Consider the following 23,927-nt stretch of genomic DNA (forward strand, 5'->3'; position numbering starts at 1 on the left):
TAAGACTATGGATCAGCTAAAGCTATTCCCAATCCTCTTACCCCGCTTAATTATCAGTTTACACGAGTACAAAACATCCACTCTGTCCTACCGCTAATTAGCGATTATGCCTCTTATCTTGCTAGTGATACATTTCAATCAAATTCTAAATTTCAACAGCTGAAGATAGGATCTGGCACTTCAAAACTTCCAAGCGGTAATGACCACATCTAGATTACCCAAGGGGTCCGTTAGGAAGTAAGTAGCTGTGGCTTACCAACTAACGCACACTTATCAACTGTAGATGCACCAACTATAATTATTAATTGCTTCATGCCAAATGCAAGTCTCCATTATATGGCAAATGTTTCATAGAAAACAAACAAACAAACAAACTCAGACACCTAATTTCTAAACTTATTACCCCTGTAGAAAAGGAAATGATCAACTAGGTAAACGAAACAGATCAATATACTGCACAAAACACAACACAGAAGTAAAACGAATCCCATGTTAAATATCTAAATTGAAACACTGCAATAGCAGTTCCCAGGTAACATTTACATTTTGACAAGAGCTATACATCTTACTGTATGGATTCTCAAATTTTTTAACCTGTGTTTCTAACGATGTTAATTTTAGCTTAAGATCACAACCTCACTGTATGTTGTCATGACTGAACAGATGGAGCAGTGCAATTATGCAGCTTAAGTCTAGACAGCTAAAAGGAATCAAACTTCCTTAACTAGCAAATGGGAGGAAAACCTTTCATAAATCAACTTCCCAGATTCAGCCAAAAAAGATCTCAATAACAACACCTGCAAAAGTACCCTTCTTTGCCTTTAATGCTACACACTGACAGCAGCCTTCCCCCATCTTCGTTTAAATGCCGAACTGCCACTTCTGTTGGCCTTGTAACCCGAAAGTCAATATAGAAGGGGTCTGAGCTGGCCCGCATGCAAAACAGGTGAAAGTGCAACTCCGTAGCTATTTACCTTTATCTGGAATTAGTCTGGATTGCTACAGTTTGAATTCTATTTTATACTCCTGTTCTGTGACCCCATACCAAGACTTCTGTTTAACTGAACTAGGTAAATCTGAATATGTAACCACAAAACGTAAAGAGACACAAGACCAAAGAAAAGGTAACCAAGAAAACTGATTTTTAGCTTGTTCGAAAAAAGCCTGCTATGCTTCCTGGGACTTGTAGGTCAAATTAAAAACTTTGCCAAGTGACAAAACAAACCTAGGTATAACTTTTCAAGCTGTAGCCACCTTTTCAAGAAGATAACATAAGTCTACAATATAATCTTTGCTACGCTGTATACACAAGGACTCTCTATGGATCATTAAGCAAGACAGAATTGAGAAAAATCTGCTCAAGTCACACCTTCCATAACCCAGTATCATCTCTTCCCTCAAACCCTGTGAGCCACAGCTCAAAGTTCAAGTCACTCATAGGAAGAATCAAGCCTGAAAATAACCAGACTGGGAAAAATGTTAGTTTCGCATTTTCAATTTACATTAAAACAAGTCTGAAAATAAACCTCAGCAACAGAGGCATGTCACTGGTGAAGTTATGCTGCCTTCTGAGAAGGCCTTTTCTTTTTCAAAGAGAAATTTTACCTTCATCACCATGCTACAGTTTGAGATGCACACAAAGTGAAGTCTACGGGGCTTGCTCTGCTGCTCACAGCCTGCCCATCCCTCAACCTCACTCTCCTCTGCAGAATATTCCCATCAAACAACGCTTGCCCCAGTATGTGTGGTCAATATCGTGTTTCTAATCCCTTCGACAGATTACAGGATCACTGATTAACACCACAAATTAACACCACGTAAATGAGGCGTGTTTATTCTTAAATCTATTCTTAAATTCTCTTCAAAGAAGGTGATCAAACATACCTAGAAGGTCACAACCCTTCTGAATACTCTCCCAGCTATAAGCAAGTGTCCTGCAGCTTTCAAGTCTTTGTGAAATGTGCTGATACTACTTAAGACTGTTTAACACTGCTCAGCTTGCAAAAACCAAAAGGCACAAGCCCAGAACTCACAGAAGCTAAGCACATGTAACCAATAAAAAGTTTAGGGTAACAATACAAGGATCTATCAGTCCCTTTTCTTTTTTAAATACACAGTCTCTCAAAAGATGGAGCACTGCTATGTGTGGAACGTGCACTCTCACCTGCAATTGCTGCCAAGCAGCACCATGTAATGAACACCTTTATTTCATGAAGCTACTGACCATGCCACAGGACGGTTGTTTATTGTCTCCTCCTGCACTCCCTGCCATTACACGAAGCTCAGAAGCATGCGAGGAACCATCACTTACTCAAAAATGTAAACAAACTGCAGTAGTTTATGGGCAGCCCAGTAAGCACTACCTACATGCATTGCTGCCTACTCTGTGCAACTATTTCATGGACACAGTCGTGGTGTGTTGTAGCTGGAGAACACAAACAGGAGAAAGTCACGAAAAACTTCCCTGTGGGTTATCGAACTGGGTTATGGACCAGTTTAGTCCATACTTTGGACCTTTCAGTACATCAGAGTTAAGGCGGTTCTTTCTTCACTTTTTTTGGCATATGTACTTTAACCACTAGCTACTGGTTCAATTTCAGTAGACAGGAAAAAAAGCCTTCACATAAATACCACACAGCTCCCTGGGGACTAAGTTAGAAGCTGAACTTCAGCTTTGAATGCGTGTTCGCAACCAACTTCACTCTTCAGGAGTATGAATAGCCGTTGCCTTATCTCTGATGAAAGATTCAGAGGAAGAAAGATGACTTACTTGGCCAGCAGTGTCAACCAGCTGAAGATGATATTCTTGGCCATTTACTGTGATCAATTTTGTAAAAGCTGGAAGAAACAAGAAACACACACACACATTTCAGAATTATGAACAAGGAAGGGATCAGTAGTCACTTATCTGTGCCATCGTCAGCTGAAAGGTTAAGAAAAAGAACTTTAGTTAGAGACTTTAAAGTAGCTAGATCAGATTGCTGTAATTTCAACTAGCACATTTTAGGTATTGAAACTCAGAAACCTTAAAACTTCAAATTTCAAAACATTCTTATGCTGCACGCAGCAGTTCTTCCTTTAGAGTTACTTAAAAAATGAAGAGCAAAAAGCTTTTTACATGCATTTCAAAGAGACTTCCAGGCAACTGTAATTTGTGGTAACATGAGACACTTACATACAATTAGCATCAAAGCTAACTTTGAACTTAATATAGGGTATTCTCCCCAGTTTCCAAGCAGTTTAGCAAGATCAATTTCCTAAATGTAAATACCACGAGGTACATGATCTGCATTAAAAAACACTTTGGAGGCTAAGACACAGCCTAACTTATGAATATGCTAAAGCTAAATAATGAGAATTTAGCTAGCAGCTCACCACGGTGCTTGCACATTTGCCGTAGCTACCAGGCTGTTTAGTCCTCAGTCAGGAAGTACATTCAGTTCCTAAGAGATGAGAATTGCTTCTCTTCCCAGGATTTATGAGATGCCAACGCACTGCGAGCTGAGGAACCTTACTCAGTGTTTGTATGCAACTGTAAAAGCAAAGTGTGTCAGAGCTCTTGTGGCACAATGTACTACCGAGCACTACACAGAGCAAGCAGAGCACAGAAAGCCAGCTTCAGAGCTCTGTTTTGCCCTTAGCGTTATACTCTAATACACAGTCACGGGACAGCACACACATACTGAATAAGGTTTGTGTTGTCTCCTGGTTAAGGCACTTTTCCCAGATACTACCAGTCATGAGAAGCTGCATCTTTCATTGCAATGACGACCAGGGAAATAGCCAACACTGCAGTGACACGCTGATCGTGTCCTCAACTGTCCATCCGAAGCTGCAAGGCTGACTGCTCTCGATCCAGCTGTGCAATCTCCTGCCCACGCCTTCTGCGTCTTGTACAGGCTCCCCTAGAAGCTGAAGTTCGCCAGCTTTCCTCCTCCCCGCCAGCGCGTGCTGCCCTGCCAAGCCTCCACAACACACGCATTATCTCGAGTATAATGGGCTGACTCCACGCCGAAATATCTGAAACTCTCAGTTTTGGCCCTAGTAAATCCAAGCGCCCTTTTTAAAAAGGGGCGATCCAAACAAAGCGAAGTCAAACTAACGCAGGATGTCTACACACACACAGAACGGAGCGTGTGTGCAGTTTCTATCACGATACCAACAAGTGCAATTTGAATGAAGCCTCAAGAAAAGCTCCTACCATATCCTGCCTGCCCCCAGAGGTACAGCTGCTGCAGCACCCGTGCACGCGAGCTGCTGCCAAGTTGCTGTCAGGATGCTGCTGCCATTGCTGCACAGAACTGTAGGGTTAGGAAGGAAGAACCCACAAAAGCTCTTTGCTATGGCAGGGACAGAAGCCACCGCTTGTTGGAACAGATGTTAACGTGCAGGGTTGCCATACACAGCGTCGCTGCTTCAAGTGTGAGGGAAAACAGCCTCATCTGGAGAGACGTCCTGCGTTAACAGGTACCCGAACAGTAACAGCCTCTTTCCGGTCTCTTGACACCTCACACACACATCAAAGCGCTCCGTAATCAAACTAGTTTCAAGAGCCTCATGAAGTTAATATTTAAAAAGGGACTGAGACAGATGGCAGCTTTTTCAGACTATTCTGGAAGCCTAGAATAGACCAAGCAGAGACATCATCATCATCAGTACCGAAAGCAAACTGTGACAGAGATAGGGAAGGGAAACAGTGGAGGAGTCACCGCAGGCTGGGTGAAGAGAACTGTCAGCTCAGCGCGGAGACTTCCAGCCCTAGGAACAGCTTACTTGGGCAGCACAAACCTCTTCTGATGCTGGCATAATTAACAACTCCCTGGTCTTTGCTGAAGCTTTCTAAAAACAAGCATGGTAAGAATTACATCCCAGGAAAAGCCTGCAGCTGTATTTAGCGAGGGTCAGTGACCCATGAGCTCCTCTCCTTGACCTAGAGGAAGCCTCCATTTCCAGGGTGATCACCTGCCGTTCTGGGACGTCTTGCTCGCTCCTGTGCCTACAAGCAAGACAAATGCAACCAATAACACTATCACGGCATAGTACGGCTCTTCCTGGGATGACAAGAACAGATTTCTGCAGACCAGAACAAGTCTCTGCAGTCCACGTCATAACATGACCATCTGTGAAATGTTGCTCATCAGCTGAAGCATGGGTGAAGCCTGTTCTAGCTCGACGAAGCACACAGATCTCAGAACAGGACACGCTTACAGCACACGGCTCAAGTGGAGTTACACGAAGAAACTGCCATCCCATCCCACCTTCCCCTGCAGTTGTTTCAGTTCTGGTGCACTGCTGCAACGCGGAGAATTGGGTGATGCAGTGACCAGCACGACTCCAAACAGGTGCATTCATGCAGGAGTAAGGGGAGTTTCAAAGGGAACTAAAGTCACGTTGTTGTCAGGGACAGATCTGCACAGCACAGCCCTGACTGCTGCTACGCCTCAGAAGCGTAACTCCCCCAGCAACTCCATCACCTGCTGGCCACTGCTCCCCAAGACCGAGTCCATTCAGTTACACTGACATGAAGTGGTTTGCACGCGTAACTCAAATGACAGCTGCTGCAAAAGCAAGCTGTTATGATTAAGAAACGTGTTCCACGCTTACGAATGCGCTTTCAGACCAACAACTCTACTGAATAAGAGGTAGGGGAGTGGCGTGAAATGGTTCCCAGAGCTCCTGGCTGGTAAACGCAACCAGCTTATTAGGGTTCATCAGTTACTACCTTTTGCAAACCTTTCTAATTATCTTTAATCCAAGGTCAGTGCCTATCACGAATCCCTCAGGACATCTTTTATAACACCGAGATGTGTAATACAACAGAGCTATTTTGGGTTTTTCTCAGAAGCCTCATTTACACCCCTTGAGAAGGCCACTCAGCAGCAGCTTCTGGGAAGCAGCAGACTGTCACCTTCCAGTGCAGCCGGCCCGACACCTGGGATAAGCTGGGCCTTAAGGATGCTTCTAGCAGCCCATCCAAACCTCTACGTATTGCCTCCACAGCTACTAGGTGCCTCCAGACCCCTCCCCTTTTCTAATACATTTTTAATCACCATTGTATTTAAAAAAAAAAGGGGGGGAGATGGAGATAGAAAGCCCCAGGGGAAGAATTCTTCCCCCAGGGAGCTACCGAGCCTGTTGAGGGCAGAAGGGGCAGGCGAGTCACAGCACGGTGCTGGAGACCTCTCCAAGGGTGCCATGAAAAGCAGAAGACAGCCAGGCAGGCTGGAGAAAACATTTGTGAGATGCAGGCAAGATGCAGCTTTCCTGCAACGCAAAGTCACTGAATTAATGATAACCGAAGAGATCCCTGCAAAGACGGGGGCAGGGGGAGCTGTGGGCACGTCTTCATTTTCAGTTCCTTCTGACCTATTTGCTTTGAGCTCCAAATTAAGATTCTTGGTTTTATTCCAATAAAAATTTAAGAGTTTAAAATTCTTCTGGTCTTCGGGGAAGCGCACAATAGAAGAACGCCTGAGTTCATCTGCCTCCATCCAGGTCCGCATCCATGCGCTCCTGCTCTGCAGTGGTTTTTCTTCTCTTTCCAAGATTTCCTCACGTAATTGTTCCACTGGTTTCTCAACCTGGCTGTCTCAAGAATAGCCACCCATTATAGCGTCACTCTTGTTGGGACATTAGGAAGAGGAAATTCTGTTTTGCTAAGCAATTAACTCACCTCCACCGCTGCCACAAAATGGCATAAGTTACTCTTCCCGATGCACAAGTTTATTAGAAGCAACTGAATTCAACATGCTTATTAACTTAGATAAACTAACTTTTCTGGTTCTAATGTAATATAAACAAAGCAAAATGCAGCAGGGAAGAAGTGCTGACTTTAATGAACATTAAGTGAAACCCGATGCAGCTTATTTTCGCTGCACCACTTCCAAAGAAGGTAAAGATTTTTACATTGGAAAAGGAAACTGCTGGAATATTAGGTCATGTTCTTATAGTTCAAGGCTCATTCTATGCGTCTTGTTCCTGTGAGAGCTTAACTATAGCTTGCTTTCTATGCAGCTTAATTTTAGACTCAATTTCTCATGCAAGGTATATTATTTGAGGACAAAAATTACAAAGACTAAGCTAACACCAGTACTGCAGTTTCCTACCCTTTCATCAGTGCTGTTAAAATATTTTGATGATTATCAATAACAATTTCTGGAGGCAAAACAGAAATCACATAGGCCAGACCACTCTTCAGCCTGTATTTTTTTTTTTTCCGATCACTCTATGAAAGTTAAAAAGGTTTTACAGGCTGCTATAAAGCACTGAAGAAATGCAACATCCTTCATCATCATCCCTTGCACATGAACTTGGATTTCTGAACCCCTTTTCCCAGTATTGTTAATTGGATTCAAAATTACACGCAAGGAAAGCATGGAGAGTTGATTACACATATCGTGCCTTATGACCTCAGCCAGAATCAGAAGCATACAGCTAGAGGTGTCAAAAGACTTGACTGATTAAGAAATTATATTTAGAAAAAGCGTGTGAAAGATTAAGAACTTAAGTCAAAAGAAGTATTTTATACTAGGACAGACTTCCTACAGTTTTGAACCTCAGGGCACATCTTGTAGGTTTTCAACCCCTACTTCCCAGTGACACATTCTGAAGCCAGAATCGACCTTCAATTCTCTACCTTTCAGAGAGCAAATTCCTCCAGCGATACCGCAGATCACAAGACTTGCACCACAAGAATGCTGCTGTTTGTTTTCTGAACAAGCACGAAATCATGCGAAATGTTCAGCTTTTTCAAGACGTCCCCATGCCCAAAGTTTTCATGGCCATGACATACTTAGTGTTCTGCGCTCCGAGAAAGTGAGCGCTGCCAACTAAAAGAGCCAAATAAGTGCAGAATTCATGCACAGCTGAATTATCCACATGTATGTAATCAAGCTCAGTAGTCAACAAAGATTCTAACCAAATCCAGGCGCAGACTAACTCTGGGTGTGATGTTTTAAATGAGTACTTTTTCATATAGTTAAATGCTACTAGTGACAGATGTGGAACTAGAGAGCACAGGAGTTATGGACAATAGGTTTCTGTGGACAAGAGTTTGTAAAGGGTGAGACAAGCACATGTTTTGCCAAGGTGTCAAAATCCTGAAACGAGATACACAGACTCTCTCCACGCTTTGGAGACAGGCTTTGACTCCTTGCATCTCAAATCACTTCCATATACATGCAGAAAACTACAAGATTACATAAATACGTCACATTTTTATAGTGCAGACCATGAAAAACTACCTGTCCCAATTATTGCCAAGACTTAAAATACTGAAATCTAACGCACAATATCTCGTTTGTTAATGGCTTTAATTCAAAACAAACCTTATTATAATTCTAACAAAGTAAAACAGGATGATGGAAACTGTTTAAGAGAGCCATAGAAGGACTAACAGATCACTCGTCAAAAGGCAAATTATCCAGCTTCATTTGCTAAAGCAAAGCAAGAGATTCTTCAGAAAGCAGTGTTTGAATTTTAGTTCCCAGTGTTTGAATTTTAGTTCCAAACAGTAAAATAATCCTGAATAAAATGTGCTGATGGCCACCGACTGCTAATTATTATGACGTTAGTCAAAAAGTAATCTTGTACTGATGACTACTTCATTCCAACTTCCAGACTAAAACACAGACTCAACATCCTAGTGCGTTAATTCAACTTGAACTTAAACATTAAAGTAACGAGCTGCAATGTTAAAATACATATTATTTATATAGGCATTTACATAATCATGACTTCTAACAAAACTAGCTACAGAAGAGCAGCTTATCAGTTATTTACTTACTGTTCTCTATGGTTGGATCATATGAATCAACGAACTGCCCTTCCACAAACTGAATCGTCAGTGAAGATTTTCCTGTAAAGCAAGGAAAAAAAATCATGGGTATTGAAACAAGTCTGCAGGCTGTTATCACTTTACATTTGGTAGCAGACAGAGTAATTTTTATTTTTTATTTTCTTACAAGAGCTAATATGATCTTTGTATGGTACACGTAAACTATCTATACACAACAACTGACCTATTTTTAAATTAAGTGCCTATTCCTAGGCAACCTAGTCTCCTGAACTTACACCAACAACGCTGCACAAACTACTCAGCATGTGTTCTGCTGTTGTTTTAACACAGATCCTACAACATTATTTAAATGCTTCTTCCAGTTGAAACAAATCTAAAAGTTGCAGAGTCCAACCCTCATAAAACTAAATTTAACGAAGCGTTATAATCGGAAGGTTCTTCCATCCAGAAACAAGGAAAACCAGAAATAATTTTCAATCATCGCATGGAAAACTAGTCACTTGGATAGCATTAACTAAATTTAGGTTGACTAGAAGACTGGACATCTTTCCCTTGACAAAAGGATGATCTCAAGAGCTTTGACGTCAATATACCCTCCTCTTCTACTCATCCTCTTAACGCCCCATGACAGAGCAGTGGATGCAGTACTTTAAGCATAGCAATTGAGGAGGCATCTTTGGATTTTTATTTTTTTAAAGCAATTTAGCAGCAGCTTTTGCAGACGACTCAACATTCCCAGTTTCCATGATGCTGATCGGATCACACACTCCCAGTAAAGAATAAAACAAAATGTACTTAATAACAAATAATAAAAAAAGGAAACTTAGTCTTGAAAGATTTTACAAGACGATAAACAAAAACGAATCACATATGTTGACCATAAGCAACTTTAAAGCTCTGAAAAAAGATGTTTCAAAGCATTACCAAAGCCTTAGCACAATTTCCATTACAGCACATCATCTACATTTGGGAATCCACTAGATCCTATTACATCATGTTTACTGGACAAATATACTCTTATAAAGATTGCCAAGTGTGTTAGCTGCCTTTGGATGAGTACACACTGTGTTCCTTTATGCTTCTTGCTGATGAAAGTATAAACAAAATATGACCCCAAGATAAAATTTAGCATCAAGACCATCCTACTCAGTAGAAGCATTTCAGTGACATCAACGATAATTGATATTTCGGGTGAGCCAGTCTGCAGTAAAACTATTTTCCTGAATTAATTGCTTTGTATAAAGATTGTCCACTGGCAGCGCTTCAACCACGCTATGTTTACACTTTGCTGGAGAAAAAGTTCCTTCCAAGCATTCCTAAAGGAGATATGAGAACAGTTTTCCATTTTTTCCCCTTGTTCTTGCTTCTTCATACAAGGCTCTTGACCTGCTCACATTCAAATTTTTTACTTTTTATGTCGCATACTTATGAAATCGTTTTGCTAACAGCATGCTAAAAATTACAAGTCAGACAAATAAGGTAAAGGATGAAAGTGGTGCAAGGGCAGTTCAGTATCTACACATGAAGTCAACTCCTTCATTAACTGCAATGCTTTCCAGACTTATTTCTGCAGACACTGAGGAAGAAAATGTTACGGAGTATCATCCTTTGGGTTCTTGCGATTAAAGAAAGCCATAACCTTCATCAACTCGCTGCTTAGCTTATGTAACATCACTTCCCAGCTCTGCCACGCTTTTATCCCTTTGCTGTCTCCTATCAGTCTTGGTGGTTTATTCAAAAACCAGCACGCAACCTTTTGAAAGCTGTTTTTTTTTAAAAAATCAAATTCTTAGATATCTTTTTCTGATACAACAGCGCAAGTAAAGGTATCATACCCAGTGCGCATCAGCTTACAGAGAACACTGTACTGTAAACTGTTGCTTCAGCAAGGAGAGAGTGGGGGGGGGGGGAAAAAGCAACCCTGCACATCTGAAATCGTCCCGGTCAGGACAGGCTAAGGACCGAGTCTATCCATCCCAGCAGCTATCTGCAAGCGCGTGCATATTAGACACCACTTAGAAGGCAACGAACTTTCAAGCTATTTCTTCTTCAACTGTCAGTTTGCGAAGTTGCTACTCAAAGCTCGTGGTTCCGCGCTCCTTGCCAATGCCATTGAATGGTTTGGGTTGGAAGGGACCTTAAAGACCACCCAGCTCCAACCCCTGCCATGGGCAGGGATGCCGCCCACTAGATCAGGTTGCCCAGGGCCTCGTCCAACCTGGTCTCGAACACCTCCAGGGATGGGGCATCCACAGTTTCTCTGGGCAATAATACCAGGAGGTTAAACACTTTGTTTTAAAACAAAGCTAGGTATTCCTATATTAGACTGCTGTATCTTTTTTTTCGTAAGTTTTCCACCTAGAAGGACAGGGAAGTTAAGCACAGATCATTGCTGAACAGTTTTCCCCCTAAGAAGGATCCTAAACTGAAAGGCATGACTGCTACGGGCTGTGCCAAGTTTGGAAACTGAGTACTAGGAAGGAGTCAGAGCCAACAGCAAATGCTGCATGTAACATCCAGCTGTATTAATTACTGCTTTCCTCCCAACACTGAAAGGGAAAGAAACAAACCAAAAAAAAAGACTACAGCAGTATTCCACCACTCTCCTCCTAATTTCCTCCAAACTCCCTAACAAACCTGCTGCAATGCCATGTCTGTGATCCCAAATGACGTCTGCTTTCCTCCCTGAGCCACAGGGAAGCCCCCCAGCCTTAGGGTCAGCCACGTACCCGACGGGTAAACACACACAGCAGCATCCCGCTGCAGCAAGGCTCCCAAGGCAGGCACCAAAAATTAGGAGCCAACGTCATTACCAGCCCCGTGCCACGTCCCAGCCCATTCCCGGGAAGCATGCAGGACTGTGTCAACAACAGCTCGGCTTGAACTTTGTCCCACAGGTTTTATTCCAGGCCTTTGAACCACGCTCACGGACAGAGAGGAGAATTCAGGTCACCGCTGAGCTCCTATCTCCTCTTTCCCCAGAAAGATCAGGCAACTCCACTCTCGGTTTTCGGAGAATTACAACGTAAATGCACAGCCCGCCAGGCACGGGCCAAGGAAAGGCACCCAGCTGTGCTCTGCCTGCCGTGCTCACTGCACCTTGTGCTCTGCAGGCAACGGGGAAAGGGGGAACGATACAAACCAACCGTACTCACACCACTCATACACAGCCTAGAGGACCAAAGAGCCAGGCGGCTTACGCCACGCTCTGTTACTCGAGGGTGCATGCCTCAAAAGAGGCCCAGCTCTCGCATGCCCTCGTTGGGAACAGACGCTGAGTGCTTTTTTGGTTTGCTAAGCTTTTCCTCGCATTATCCTCCGCAACGGTACTTTTTCTGCCTTCAAGTTTTAGGGAAATAAACATCCGTGGAAACCAAAAGGAGAAGCGTCATGAGCGGGAGCAAGGCGACGGCTGCTGGGAGCAGCTCCCCAAACTGATGCAGACCTGTGAGTTTCAGATGAGACGCATAAAAACCTTACTGGAGGAAGATTACGGTTTAACCTTCTGATCCTCCATTCAGCATCACAGAGCTTAAATTCCAAAGAAATGAATGAATCAAGTAAGGGCAGCACCGGGGCAGGGCAACGGGATAACTCCTCCAGCTATACTTGGTTGTTGTAGCTCAAAGTGCCGGATATTTTACGGCAAAGGAGTTGTAGGCAAAACCCTACAGATTTCCTGACCTCCCTCTCCCTGGAGGGATGGGAGAGGAAGAATTCAGAGGGATGGATTTGGTGGTACCTAGAATCCACATCCCAGGTGGCTGGAAGCTCAGCTGAAGTTGTCCAGAAGTATCAGACATTTATGATTTGATGCTGGAGTGGTACAGAAAAAACTTTTCTACTGTTAAAAGAGAAAAGGAACAATTTCCAGAGAGAAAACCATTTCAAAAAAATAAGCTGCCGCGTTTCTACTCACACAATAGACCACCTGCTAAATAAAGCGGAGCAGACCACATCAGCTACAAACGCCATTGCAACTGTCAGTGCAAACCAACTGAGTTTTTTACTCATCCTCTTACTTCTTGGACAAGAGCTGTGGTACTTAGTCTACCCTTAAATTTCGGGCTACACAACACAAGGCAGTTTACCACGAACACGAGCAACCCAGCCCGCGTGTGTTCATCAGCAGGCGGTCTCCTGAAAGAGGACATCACCTCTTCGGTGTGCCACCGGCCTGCCAACCCCTCCCCACGTCCACAGGCAGAGGGGAAGCCCAGCTGGAAGTCTCATCTGCTGCCAACTTCCCCCCCGAAAGATCTCCCCAGGAGACAGAAATGATGCAAGCGGCCAGCCAGGCAGGCGAACAATGGCCCCACAAGCAAGGCATTGTGCAAGCTCGGCCCCGCAGCTGCCCCCTAACGCGGCACCGCCACGATGACGGCCACGGGCAGCGCAGTTTGAGCTGAACAGGGAGGATTTCTTAACACTAGAAACGGACTGCACGAGCCATCGGTAAAAAATACGATGGGGTCAAGAGCGACAGCTACCGAGGAGTTGCACTTCCCTGTTCCGCTCGGATTTTAGGTGCCTGTGGTTTCTTTAATCCGTCTTTTTCACAGAAATGCCTGCTTATGCGCTGTGCTTAACTATTAAACGCTGAACGGCTGGCAGCATCTAACCCATTCATACCACAAGCCCAGCATCTTACAGAAGTCAGTCTCTGAGTAGATCTACTCCTGCCTACAGGAGGAATCAGTTTAGATTTTGTCAAAGAAAGTTCGAGGAATTTCATAATAAAATGCCATCAGTGGTATTAAATCAGATAACCCTCCTGCACACCAGAACGGCAGCATCTCACAGGCACTGATACTCGACTTGCTGCGTTGCACAAAGATTAAGATTTCATACGTAGTTATATTTAACTTGAATGTTGGGACCTTGATCTTTTTAAAAATTTGGAATACCAAGACGTGCAAAACGGAGCCCCCAGCACCTCCCCAGGACACATTGTCTCCTTGTCCTCAGAGCGCAGAAAAGGACCGAGATGGAAGGTTCACCCGGGTAGCAAAGGGAATTGTAGAACTGGTCTTGGACAACAATCTTTTCACAAGATAGTAGATCTCAAATTCATTATTAGCTCACCATTCATCCCAGGCTTCACCATTAGCAATTCTCTATGGTTAATTAAGATTTTTCTCCCTCTCAGGTACTAACTACAACTATCCAGCTGCTATTTTGCTGACCACCGCTATGCAGCTCAGTAAATCATTCTAACGGCTAGAGAAATATCTGGGTCAATGGAGAATTCTGTTCCTAAACTTCTGAAGACAATACAACGAGTTGTGTTTTACTCAGATACAACTTAGTTCTATTAATACTACTTTTAATTACGAGGAATTATCACCTATAGTCATAGCACATACATCTATTTTGAGATGCAGTTTTACCCATTTTGTAGTGATTTCCTTGTGACATCAACAGTATGGTAACAGGATTGAAAAAAAGATCTTCTCACACTTCCAGAGAAGAATCTCTGACACAGCCTTAGAGCTCAATTGCTGCACTTCTGATATTCATGCTCAATTCACAACTCCAGGACTGGTGGCACTCCTCTCAAGGTGCTATCAGAGCTTTCTCAAGGACAAACTACAAGATTTGTACTTACAAATCCTCAAACAGCAGATGTGTGAGAACCTCAGCGAAACAACTTTTGGTTAAGTAGCGAGGGACCTCAGGAACAGAAGAGACCCTAATGACAACTGGAACAGTAGTTCAGGACAACGCTAGCTCTTTTTCAACTTCTGTGGCACTTCATGCTGTTGCTACAACCGCTCCCTGCCCTCTCCTGATCTACTTTCCCATCAGGACATAAGGCAAGGTATTTGAGGTCTCAGGCAAGGTATTGTAGCAAGAACCACTCCTACTGCAGAAGACGACGTTCACGTGACAGCCGATAGTATGAAGAACACAAGCCTGGTGGAAGAACAGGACACGTGCTTGTTTCCCTTCCTCCTGCGTTGCACAACCTTTCTGAGGTTTATCAAAGGTATTCCTCTGCAAGCCAGAAGCAATCTGAGAGTCCCTTTGAACGGAAGTCAGACGGCTTCCTCATTTCCTTCACATTTCAAAGCAGGCAAACTCACAGGCGTTTGTGCAGGCCCTCGCTAGGTTGCCAGCAACAAGCCTTCGAAACACAAACCACGAAGTCCTAATAATGCTCTCTAGATAAAATTTTCTCTAAGGAAAGCAGGAAATCCCTGATGTGGAACAACCACTTTGCTCTATCCAGGGGCAGTGCTCACCCTTCCATGTTCACCTACAGGTTGTTGCAATGCACTGGGTGTCAAGGGAAGTACTTCGAGAAAAATTCTGGTGTTTTAATGCAACAGCTCAGCTGACACTTCCACATGTCCATTTTGCCTCATTTAAGTCACCAACCTCATCAGATGATTATCAGAAGATAAGTTTCAGGTATTTTTGTACACAGTGCAGTTACCTCTGCTTCTTACCTTTGCCAGCAGAAAAAGTGACACAGTTTGCCTGATATTTCCCTTTCAATAAAGGATTTTAATTTCACATGCTAACTATCAGTTGTTAAAGACGGAAAAGCTGCTACAAGGCTTTAAAAAAAAATCCAGAAGCTTGTATGGCATGCATCTCACCTAGCCACAGTATTCACAGATGGTTGCATTAAAGGTGCTTTAAACAGCTCAGGTGAACTGCATCCTGGACCCTCCCCACAACCAAGGAAATTCAGACATTCACTTGTGCAGATAAACAAAGTCCTCTGGATTCTCTTCAGACTGCCTGCAGACACCCTGCATCCCTGCAGCTCCATGGCTAAAGCATTTAAGGTGACAGCAGAAACTCAGGGGTAACTCAACCTGCCAGGCACGTGCTGCTACCCTGATTAGTGAGTTTGCTGCTAAACTAAATGTTTGGTGTTACAGTTTGATATGCTGTACTCTGAAAGGGAAGCTTGTTAAACTTAAAAATCAGACCCTAATGTTTTAGTTTATGACGCACTTGGAGGGAAAGACTCAACCTTACACTGATTTTTTCCCCCCAAGAGGCCAAATTTAACTCAGTGCTGGGTAGAAGTCAAGTCCATTCTCCCTGTGCACACACTTCAGGCAGATAATTAGGGACCTGAATAAACCTGACCTTTCCTTGGATCACTGGGTATGTGTAACATGAAATGCCTTTGAAAAATCCTTCCAGTAACTGCCATTGTTTCATCATTAAACCAGCTTTAAAAATCTGTGCCATTAGAAATAAAAACGTCTCTTGCTTTAAAGCATTCCACGCATTCCCCTTTTTCAGCTTCAAAGTTTCAGTTTCAACACAAAGCAACTCCCAGCTTCCAGTCAGTTCCTTCCTGAAGCTAGGGCTTACTGGGGCGTACAACTTAAATTACCTTTTTGCAAGTCAGAAATATCAGGACGAGGAGGTTTTAGCACTTCTTCAAGAGGCAGACCTTCCTGAAGTTACCAGCACTAGCTCCCCATCCGCGGTACAGGTAGGAACTGCACCTGCAGCACCGCTGAATTCAGCCACAGTGGTTATGCGCTACGTTCCATGCACGTTGCAGGTGATAAAACAACTGTTTGGGTTCACAGCAGGTTTGCAGACATTTTCCTTATTCCGTTTCTACACAACTGGCTGAAGCTAACACCAGCCACAGTGAGTCACGTGCTGCTGGTTGTCTGGTGCGACAGCATGCCATTGAACAACACGGAGCGTGTCTTTCTACCCAAACTTTGCATTTCGGTTAGACAGCAGGATGAACTCCTCCCTATTTCCTCGTGCTGTACATCTCACTGCTTTAAGCCACCTGATCTACGCCACCAACAGAAAACCTCAACAGCACAGAACCCTCGTCAATACGAAAGACCTCAGTCTGCGTGTCAGTGAAACGGTTGAAAGGTCCTCCCTACGGATCTGAGGACCAGGGCCGCAGCATTCACCGTGCCCAAAGCTGTGCCCACCACGTCTCACTGCTGCTCACAACCACCCCCAAGCAGAAGGCTAAGTCTCTGAAAGTGTCAGTGAATTTTTCCTGGCATTATTTTAAAAAGGAAAGCCCAGGAGATTGACCCCGAGCACATCGTAACACCAAGTGAATTGTAGGGAATGCAACTGAAATGGTGGGGAATGGGCCCTCGTGTGTGTGTAAAGGCACACAGAGGTATAACTGTACGATAATCACCAGAGGATCTTTGCAACAAAAGGCAGTTTCAGCCTCAGACAGGCTGTATCGCTCTAAAATTGCCAGTCAATGTAACCTGCTCTTCTGTCTTTGCTGATGGTCCAAAGTCTGGTGAACCCGATGTCAACAACTGCTAGCGCTGCACGTGGCAGCCAAAACCCACCCTTCGTGGAAAGCCCGCTGCTACCAGCGGCCAGGACGGGCACGGAGCACCATTTCCCTGCCGCGTCCTGCGCTGCGGGGTGTTCCCAAAGCTGTACGAAGCAGGAACCGAGGTACCCACCCTGACGAGACGAAGATCTCCGAGCATGAAACAGAAACGGCGTTTAGGGCTACAGACAAGGATCAGTGCTGCTCCTCTCTCCCACCAGCAGTGCAGGACACGGTGAACTCCACTGTGCCTCTGTCAGCAGACGCACAGGTAGACATTGCTTAGTGACCATAAAGTAGAGTCTTGGCAACTTTAATTCTTCCGCACCAGCCCGGGAAGCAGCAGGTCAGGGCACAAGACACTGCCACAGCTGCTACAAGGACACAATGTCACCGCTAGTAACACGTGGGAGTCCCTGCTGTGATCTATGCAAACCCATGCAACACTACAGCCAGAATACCTGAAACAGCATTTCCCTTTACAAAAAGCTTTCCCCCATGACTTGATATCAACTTTTTCACGGTACTGTTGTCTCTCCTCCAACTCAGTTCTAGATCTTTGAACTAACTTCACGTGCACCTTGGATGTTCTCTCCACTTAGGTGCCAAGTTCCTTCCCTCCGTACTAATCAGGGCTGCATACAGCTACAATCAGTTAAATGGCACCTTCAGAGCACTTTATACAGCCAGAGCTAGTCAGTGACACCTCCTCGCTGATTCTGATTGCAAGCCTCGTCTTTTTACGCACTTACCCCTTTTCTAGGTTATCCTTCACACCTATACAACGTACTCCACACTGTAAAACCTACAAAAATGACTGAGAAAGGATTTTGTGTAGAAGAGGAACATAACAGAGCAGGCTCTGAAAACAGAAGAAAATCTGTTGTTAACGGTAAGGAATGTTCAAAGTAATGATATGCTAAAATCACAGCATGACAGACAGGTAAAACATCCGGAAAAAAAGCCCGCAGAAGTAAGAATAACACCACAGAGCACTGAATAACCTAGTGGAAGAGTCACCAACCTTGGGAAACGTTAAGGTAACGTAAGCCAAGGACAGATCTAACATGACATAGTTGATTTTGTCATAGGGCAGAGAAGATGGAATAGGTAACCCATGATTTCAATAACATATTATAAACATTTTGCCTGTCGTGACAGCCAGCTGGCTTTCTCACCTTCTGAACCAGTGCATATCCATCTGTTGGCTCATACAGTTTTTTAAAATCTATCCTTAGTGCTTAAACCATCTAGTACAAAAAGGTCACAGAACAGAACTCTGATCTTTGCAAGGAACAAGAAAAAAAAACAACAGAACAAACAGCAAAAAAATGAATCCCCCCCCAACCACCTCAAAAAAAAAACAACAAACACCAGGGAAGTAACTGATGATGACACCTGTAACCCGACATTAAACTATTTTTACATTTAGACTGTCTTTCACAAGTGAAATGTCTCCCAGCCGGTCCAGCTCCAGCACACAACGAAGTTCTTGCCAACAGGAGCTGGATTTTCCAGCTCCCAGCACTCAGCTGGCACAGCCGTGCAGCTTGGAGCAGAAGAGGAATATCAGGCTACAGCCCAAGGCCCCCAAGCTTCAGGCCGACCTTCACAGACAGAGCAGCACGCTGCATTTGTCTGCCGTGCGAGTCCTGCACACCGACACAAAATTCTCCAAGTGTGGCAGTGGTTATTAGTCAGCTGTTATCCTGTTAAATCATAAGTTAATCCAGTTAATCGTAAATTCAAGTCTATTTTAAACACCATCTAAGAAGCTAGCTACATGACATCTGCTTGGCAGAAATGGGTAAAACACAAACTACTAAAGGCCAGTAGATGAAGGGCAAAGATTTACCACAGGTACAGCAAAGCCTTTCAGAAAGGGCTTATATCCTTAGCCTTATTATTTGGAAAATAACTCCCATCTTCATTTTTGGCTGCCACGGTTCCACGCTGTAAGAAGTGCAGGGGCACGGCCCAACTTCCCCCTCAAGAAGCTGCCCTTCAGACTTGGCTGCACGCACCCCGCTCACACACCATGCTTTTTTCTCCTCCCCAGCCCCCGCCTTTAAACCCTTTCACCCTTTGGCACACACGGCCCGTGCCCACATAAGCAGCTGGATGCCAAAGTAACGGGATGTTCAAATGACCTTCGGAACAGACAGCAGTACACCCAACAGCCCCACCGTCAGCTGTAAATTATGAATGAGAACGGCTTTTTAAGATCACAATCTTGCCTGGAAATCCTAAGAGAGAAGGCATCATCTTATTTATCTGCAGCACCATTACCTTGCACTTGTTCCGAGTGGTTTGTGTTGACAAAAGCACAGCCCAACGCTTTGGAACACCATCCGAGATGCTCATCTAGCAGACGTTTCAACAAGCTACTCCCTGAAACGCTGGCACTTTCACTTAGCTCTTCCTCTGTCCTACCACCACACTTCTGCAGATGAGTGGGGACAAGCAGAAGAATACTTCAGGTGTCATAAGGCTCCCACTCAGAAAAAAAGACCACAAACATATCTTGCATTTAAACAATTGTTAGATTTAAGTTTAGCAACCAACAAGAGATGTGTCAAGAACTTTGACAAACGCGAAGGAAGTTAAAATAGCGCCGTTAACACCTCTCCTTAGAATTTATTCACCAGCACCAAGCCACGTGGATGAAGCAGAACATCTATTAGAAACGGACACCTCCCAAGACAGCAAGGCAGAAGACAGTACTGCAGCAAACGAAGGAAGAGTGCTTGCTTATGTGCAAGTTTCAGAGCAGAAACTTCCAGTTCTAGCTCAAAATGGTGATTCTGAAACAGATTTTAGAACACCAAGAATTTGTTATTAATGGTAGACCAAGCCTTAATGCAAAACACACTGTACTGCACTAATGTCAAGTGCCTGATTGTTTTGACAGCTTGTGGGACAGATTTAATGGAGTTTTCCTACACATGATGCATCCCAGCGCTTCTGCGTGGAGCAAGAGTACCTTTAAAGGAGGTCATACATCTTGAAGGAAGTTTTGGCAATACAATCTGACAAGCTGTTGAAGCCAGACAGATGTATCCCACTAACTCAGGAGACAACGCTGTCAAGGGACACTTTAATAGCATAATTTCGCTTTGCACTTGCACATGTTGGCACCCACACACTGAAGACCACTTATGTATTCCTTCTTTTTCCAAATTAAAATTCATTTAAGTCAGTACTCCACAGAATACAAATAACCAGCTCAGATCTTGCAGGCAGGCTGTTCTGCTTGCTGCAATTTAAAATATTTAAGGATACTGATAACCATTCCAGAAATATTGACCCCTCGTTCATTAAAACTTTACTGCTACATTAAAAAAACAGCTGAAAGGAAACCTCGCTGTTTAAAGCATAATCCAAACCAAGACAGGGAGTAAGGATTTCTCCACTTCTGATCTACTTAAGATATAAGCACTGCAGCTTTTCTGAACCGGTCTTCCGAACGTCACATATTAGGGTCTTTTGGTCCTTAAAAGGCCTTCAGAAATCACTTACTTAGTCTTATGCCTCCAAAAGATTAATCTTTGGCCGTTATCCACAAGCTCCTAAGGACTTCATCCAAATTCAACAACTATAAATTTCCTCTTCGTGTTCCAATTCACGTAGGAAGTCCCACAAGAAATTCCAAGCAGTTTTCCCTCCTGCGGGAACTCCCAAGGCTCACAAGCTATTCCTCGCCTGCCCTGTCTTCATCCCGACGGGCACGTTACGCTTGATAATCCAAAATCTGCACTTCAGCAGCCCGTCTACCCATTTATACCACCTTTCTCATCACTCTGACCCCTCATCCTTCGCACAACACTTAAAATTTGCACACACAGCGATCAAAGCGCGTATGGCAAGCTGAGGAAGAATCAGTGCACGTGAACAGATTCAGTACTTGTGATTCACCTCCGTGCTGCAAGAACAGATACCTACACCTAAACGAGGAGCCGACTGATACTTGCACACAACAGATATTCTGGGGGATAGCTGAGCAAGCACTGAAGATTGCTGTGGAACGCAACAGCGCCTTTTAGACTCGTTTCCACTGTTTTTCAAAGGAGAGAGGCAATCAGTGATCCTGTCTGGACCTTGCCTCTGATCCACAGTAGCATCTTTATCACTAAGTGCATCCACAAATTCCAAGATTGGATCACTTGGAGCATCATTTGAATTTGAAGACTTGAAAATGAGGTTTAGATTTACCACCGGTCGAACTCCTTAGTTTTCCACAATTCTGCCCGAAAGGATTAGCTCTGACTACAAGGTTATTTAAACAAGAATCTTGAAAAACTTGATTTCCTCGTGGTTCCTCAAGGCACGGTTCACCACCTTTACCTGGCTATCTTTTCCTGGCAAGGGAACGACTCAGGTTCAGAAGGCCCGCAGCTGAAAGTTTGTGGAAAAAAAAAAAAAAAGTGTTCACGCTTATCTGGAGCGGTGGAGGAAAATACTCACAGATGTGGTTTCGTAACAGGTCAGATCGACTCAAAGTCTGCAGTGCCGCGGAGAGGCCGCTCCACCCTCCCCAAACAGCGCTCGCTCCTGCCCCCGGTCCTGCTGCAGAGCCGAGCCCTGCGACAACTTCTGCTGCTTGCTGCATTTGTGAAGGAAATCAGTTCCCCGGGCTGGGGGCCGTGCTTCGGGCGTGCCGGTGCCAGCACACGGGTGGGGGCAGGAACCGGCCGCTGCCAGGGCAGGGTGAGCGCGGCTTGTGCCAGGCGAAGCCCCACCCTGCGCTGTACGTTTGCATCTGCCTTCGTTACAGGCAACTGAAAAAGAAAGTGGCAGCCACAGCTCTAGGGAAAAGCTGCGTTTGAAAGCCTGTTTCAGCGCTGTTCAACACCTGCCTCAGTTTACCTCCCTGTTACAAGTTCAATATAACCATCTCCCCCCCTCTCTGCAAACAATTCAGCATCCACTGCACTTCATACGTCTCAAAAGGAGAACACAGTCTTAAATGGCCCACGTTCACCTGGTTTTGGTCAATTTACCAACCTGAAATCCCATGGAGACCTACATGGATTTCCTCAGTAGCCTTCCCTTCCCCACCCCACGCAGGATAGCCGCCACTGGTGTGCGAGCGTAGCAAACGAAAGCAAATTTCCTGAGCAGGACTGGAAGAGAGAAATTTGAAGCAACCACCCTTCCTCCTCCCCCACCCCCAACTCAGGAACAACATCTCGGTTTCTCACGCTAGCGAATTCACAACAAATTTGCTGGTTGCCTCAACTAGAGGCCTTTGAAAACAAAAGGAAACCTCTGAAGTCCTTAAGGAGCCAGGTTCAGAAGCACCAAGGGCAGCTCTATGTTTCCCCGTACCACACTCCCAGTTTCCAGCTTCTGGTTTAGGACACGGTGGGTTGACACCCCGACAGGATAACTTTGACTCACGCAGTACTTGCAGGGCTTGAGCGCATGTGAAAATCCCGCAGAGGAACTGTTTAGGTTTTGGCCTGAACATACAACTGAAGCTGAGAGCAGTTTTTAACTCATGCCCTTGAACGTCACCTTCAGGAGAGCTCCTGGAAGTTAACCAGGCGTTAGTTTATCGCTCTGGAGCCGCTCTCCTCATCCCAAGCGTGTGGTTACACCACAGCGGCGCAGACCACAGAGGTGCTGTGTGCCCCAGGTCCACGCTCACAGCTGTGCTGTGCCTCTAAACGAACAGCTCTGACATTTTATAGCTTATGAATTACAGGATCTATATTTCACTTGGTTTCCCCCGTTGATATTAGCTCTCGGTTGCATACCCAAGCGCCAGAACATTCCACCGAGCAAGCAAACCCCGCGAGCGTTGCGAGGAGAGGAAGCCAGAGCAGGCAACGGAGGAGTTAACGCAAGAGCCTCGTCCTCAAATAACCCCGCCGGCTTGATATTACAGCTGAGCACGCTGCCTCCCCTCCGCTGCTTCCAGCTCCTGCCGGCAGATGCACTGCAGCAGCCCGCACCGCTGCGCCGCGCCGGCGGCCGAGCCGAAACGCACCCGAAGCTGGCGCTTGCAGCCTCCTGGCAGCTGCCTTCGGGGCTCGTCCTGGTGCCGTGCGGGGCTCGGCAAAACGCTCACCTTCGCCGTCAGCCGGGTGCCGAAGCGCTCCATTTTCCTGCTCGGTCTCAGGATTCCCAACGCCGCAGACGCGACGGGTTCTGGAAATCGGGCTGCATCACGCACCAGCTCTCATTTCTTCGCTCCTTCTCTCCCGACAGTCACGCGGGCAATTTATTGCCTCCCACCGTCACCTCTTCCCTCCGTCCAGCCCCGAAGGGCTGCCTCCCCCGGGCGGCACATGCTAACAGGTGCCATCTTTCAGAAGCGAGAAGCAAGGCTCCAGCTCCATTTTACAATACCAACCTCCTGATGCTCCAGTGACTCGTGTTCTCAAAACCAGGAACTACTTTTCACCCAAAACAATTATCCTTACCGTTTACAGGTCTCTATCACCACTTTTTCTGCCTTTCAGGCAGGGCAACGAAGCATTTTTTATCCCATTACAACCACCTGGAAGCCTTTCGGTATGAATTTGAACTCGGCAGATAGTTTTGTTCAACTCTAGTTCTTTCACTATGTATCTGCACGGCACATTCACAGATCACAGCTATTTCTGTCTGAAAACTGCTTTCCACCTACACGAAAGTTTGTTATGTATAAACCTGAAAGTCACCAAGCGCTACTTATCTGGAGGAAAAAAAAAAAAAGGCAAGTAGGTGAGTCACCAGCAACTCGACTGACCCCTCTCAGAGCTACTGACCAGTAGAGAACATTTTCAGATCATCAGTCCGAATGTGTAAAGTCAGAAATTATTTCCAGAATAGCAGCAGTCG

At 44.9% G+C, this 23,927-nt stretch overlaps 1 protein-coding gene across 1 annotated transcript in view; it reads right to left on the reverse strand.

The window, feature by feature from the left end:
- The window catches only part of RHEB (Ras homolog, mTORC1 binding), a 40,823-nt gene that overhangs the window by 12,886 nt on the left and 4,010 nt on the right, over positions 1 to 23,927 (reverse strand). Inside the window, exons 2-3 of the mRNA XM_040546200.1 lie at positions 8,786 to 8,857; positions 2,771 to 2,838 (exon numbers count right to left, since the gene is read on the reverse strand). Of these exons, the coding sequence (XP_040402134.1) occupies positions 2,771 to 2,838; positions 8,786 to 8,857 (140 nt within the window). The remainder of the gene's footprint in view (positions 1 to 2,770; positions 2,839 to 8,785; positions 8,858 to 23,927) is intronic.

The sequence above is a fragment of the Cygnus olor genome, chromosome 2 (assembly GCF_009769625.2).
Source record: "Cygnus olor isolate bCygOlo1 chromosome 2, bCygOlo1.pri.v2, whole genome shotgun sequence".
Taxonomy (NCBI): Eukaryota; Metazoa; Chordata; class Aves; order Anseriformes; family Anatidae; genus Cygnus; species Cygnus olor.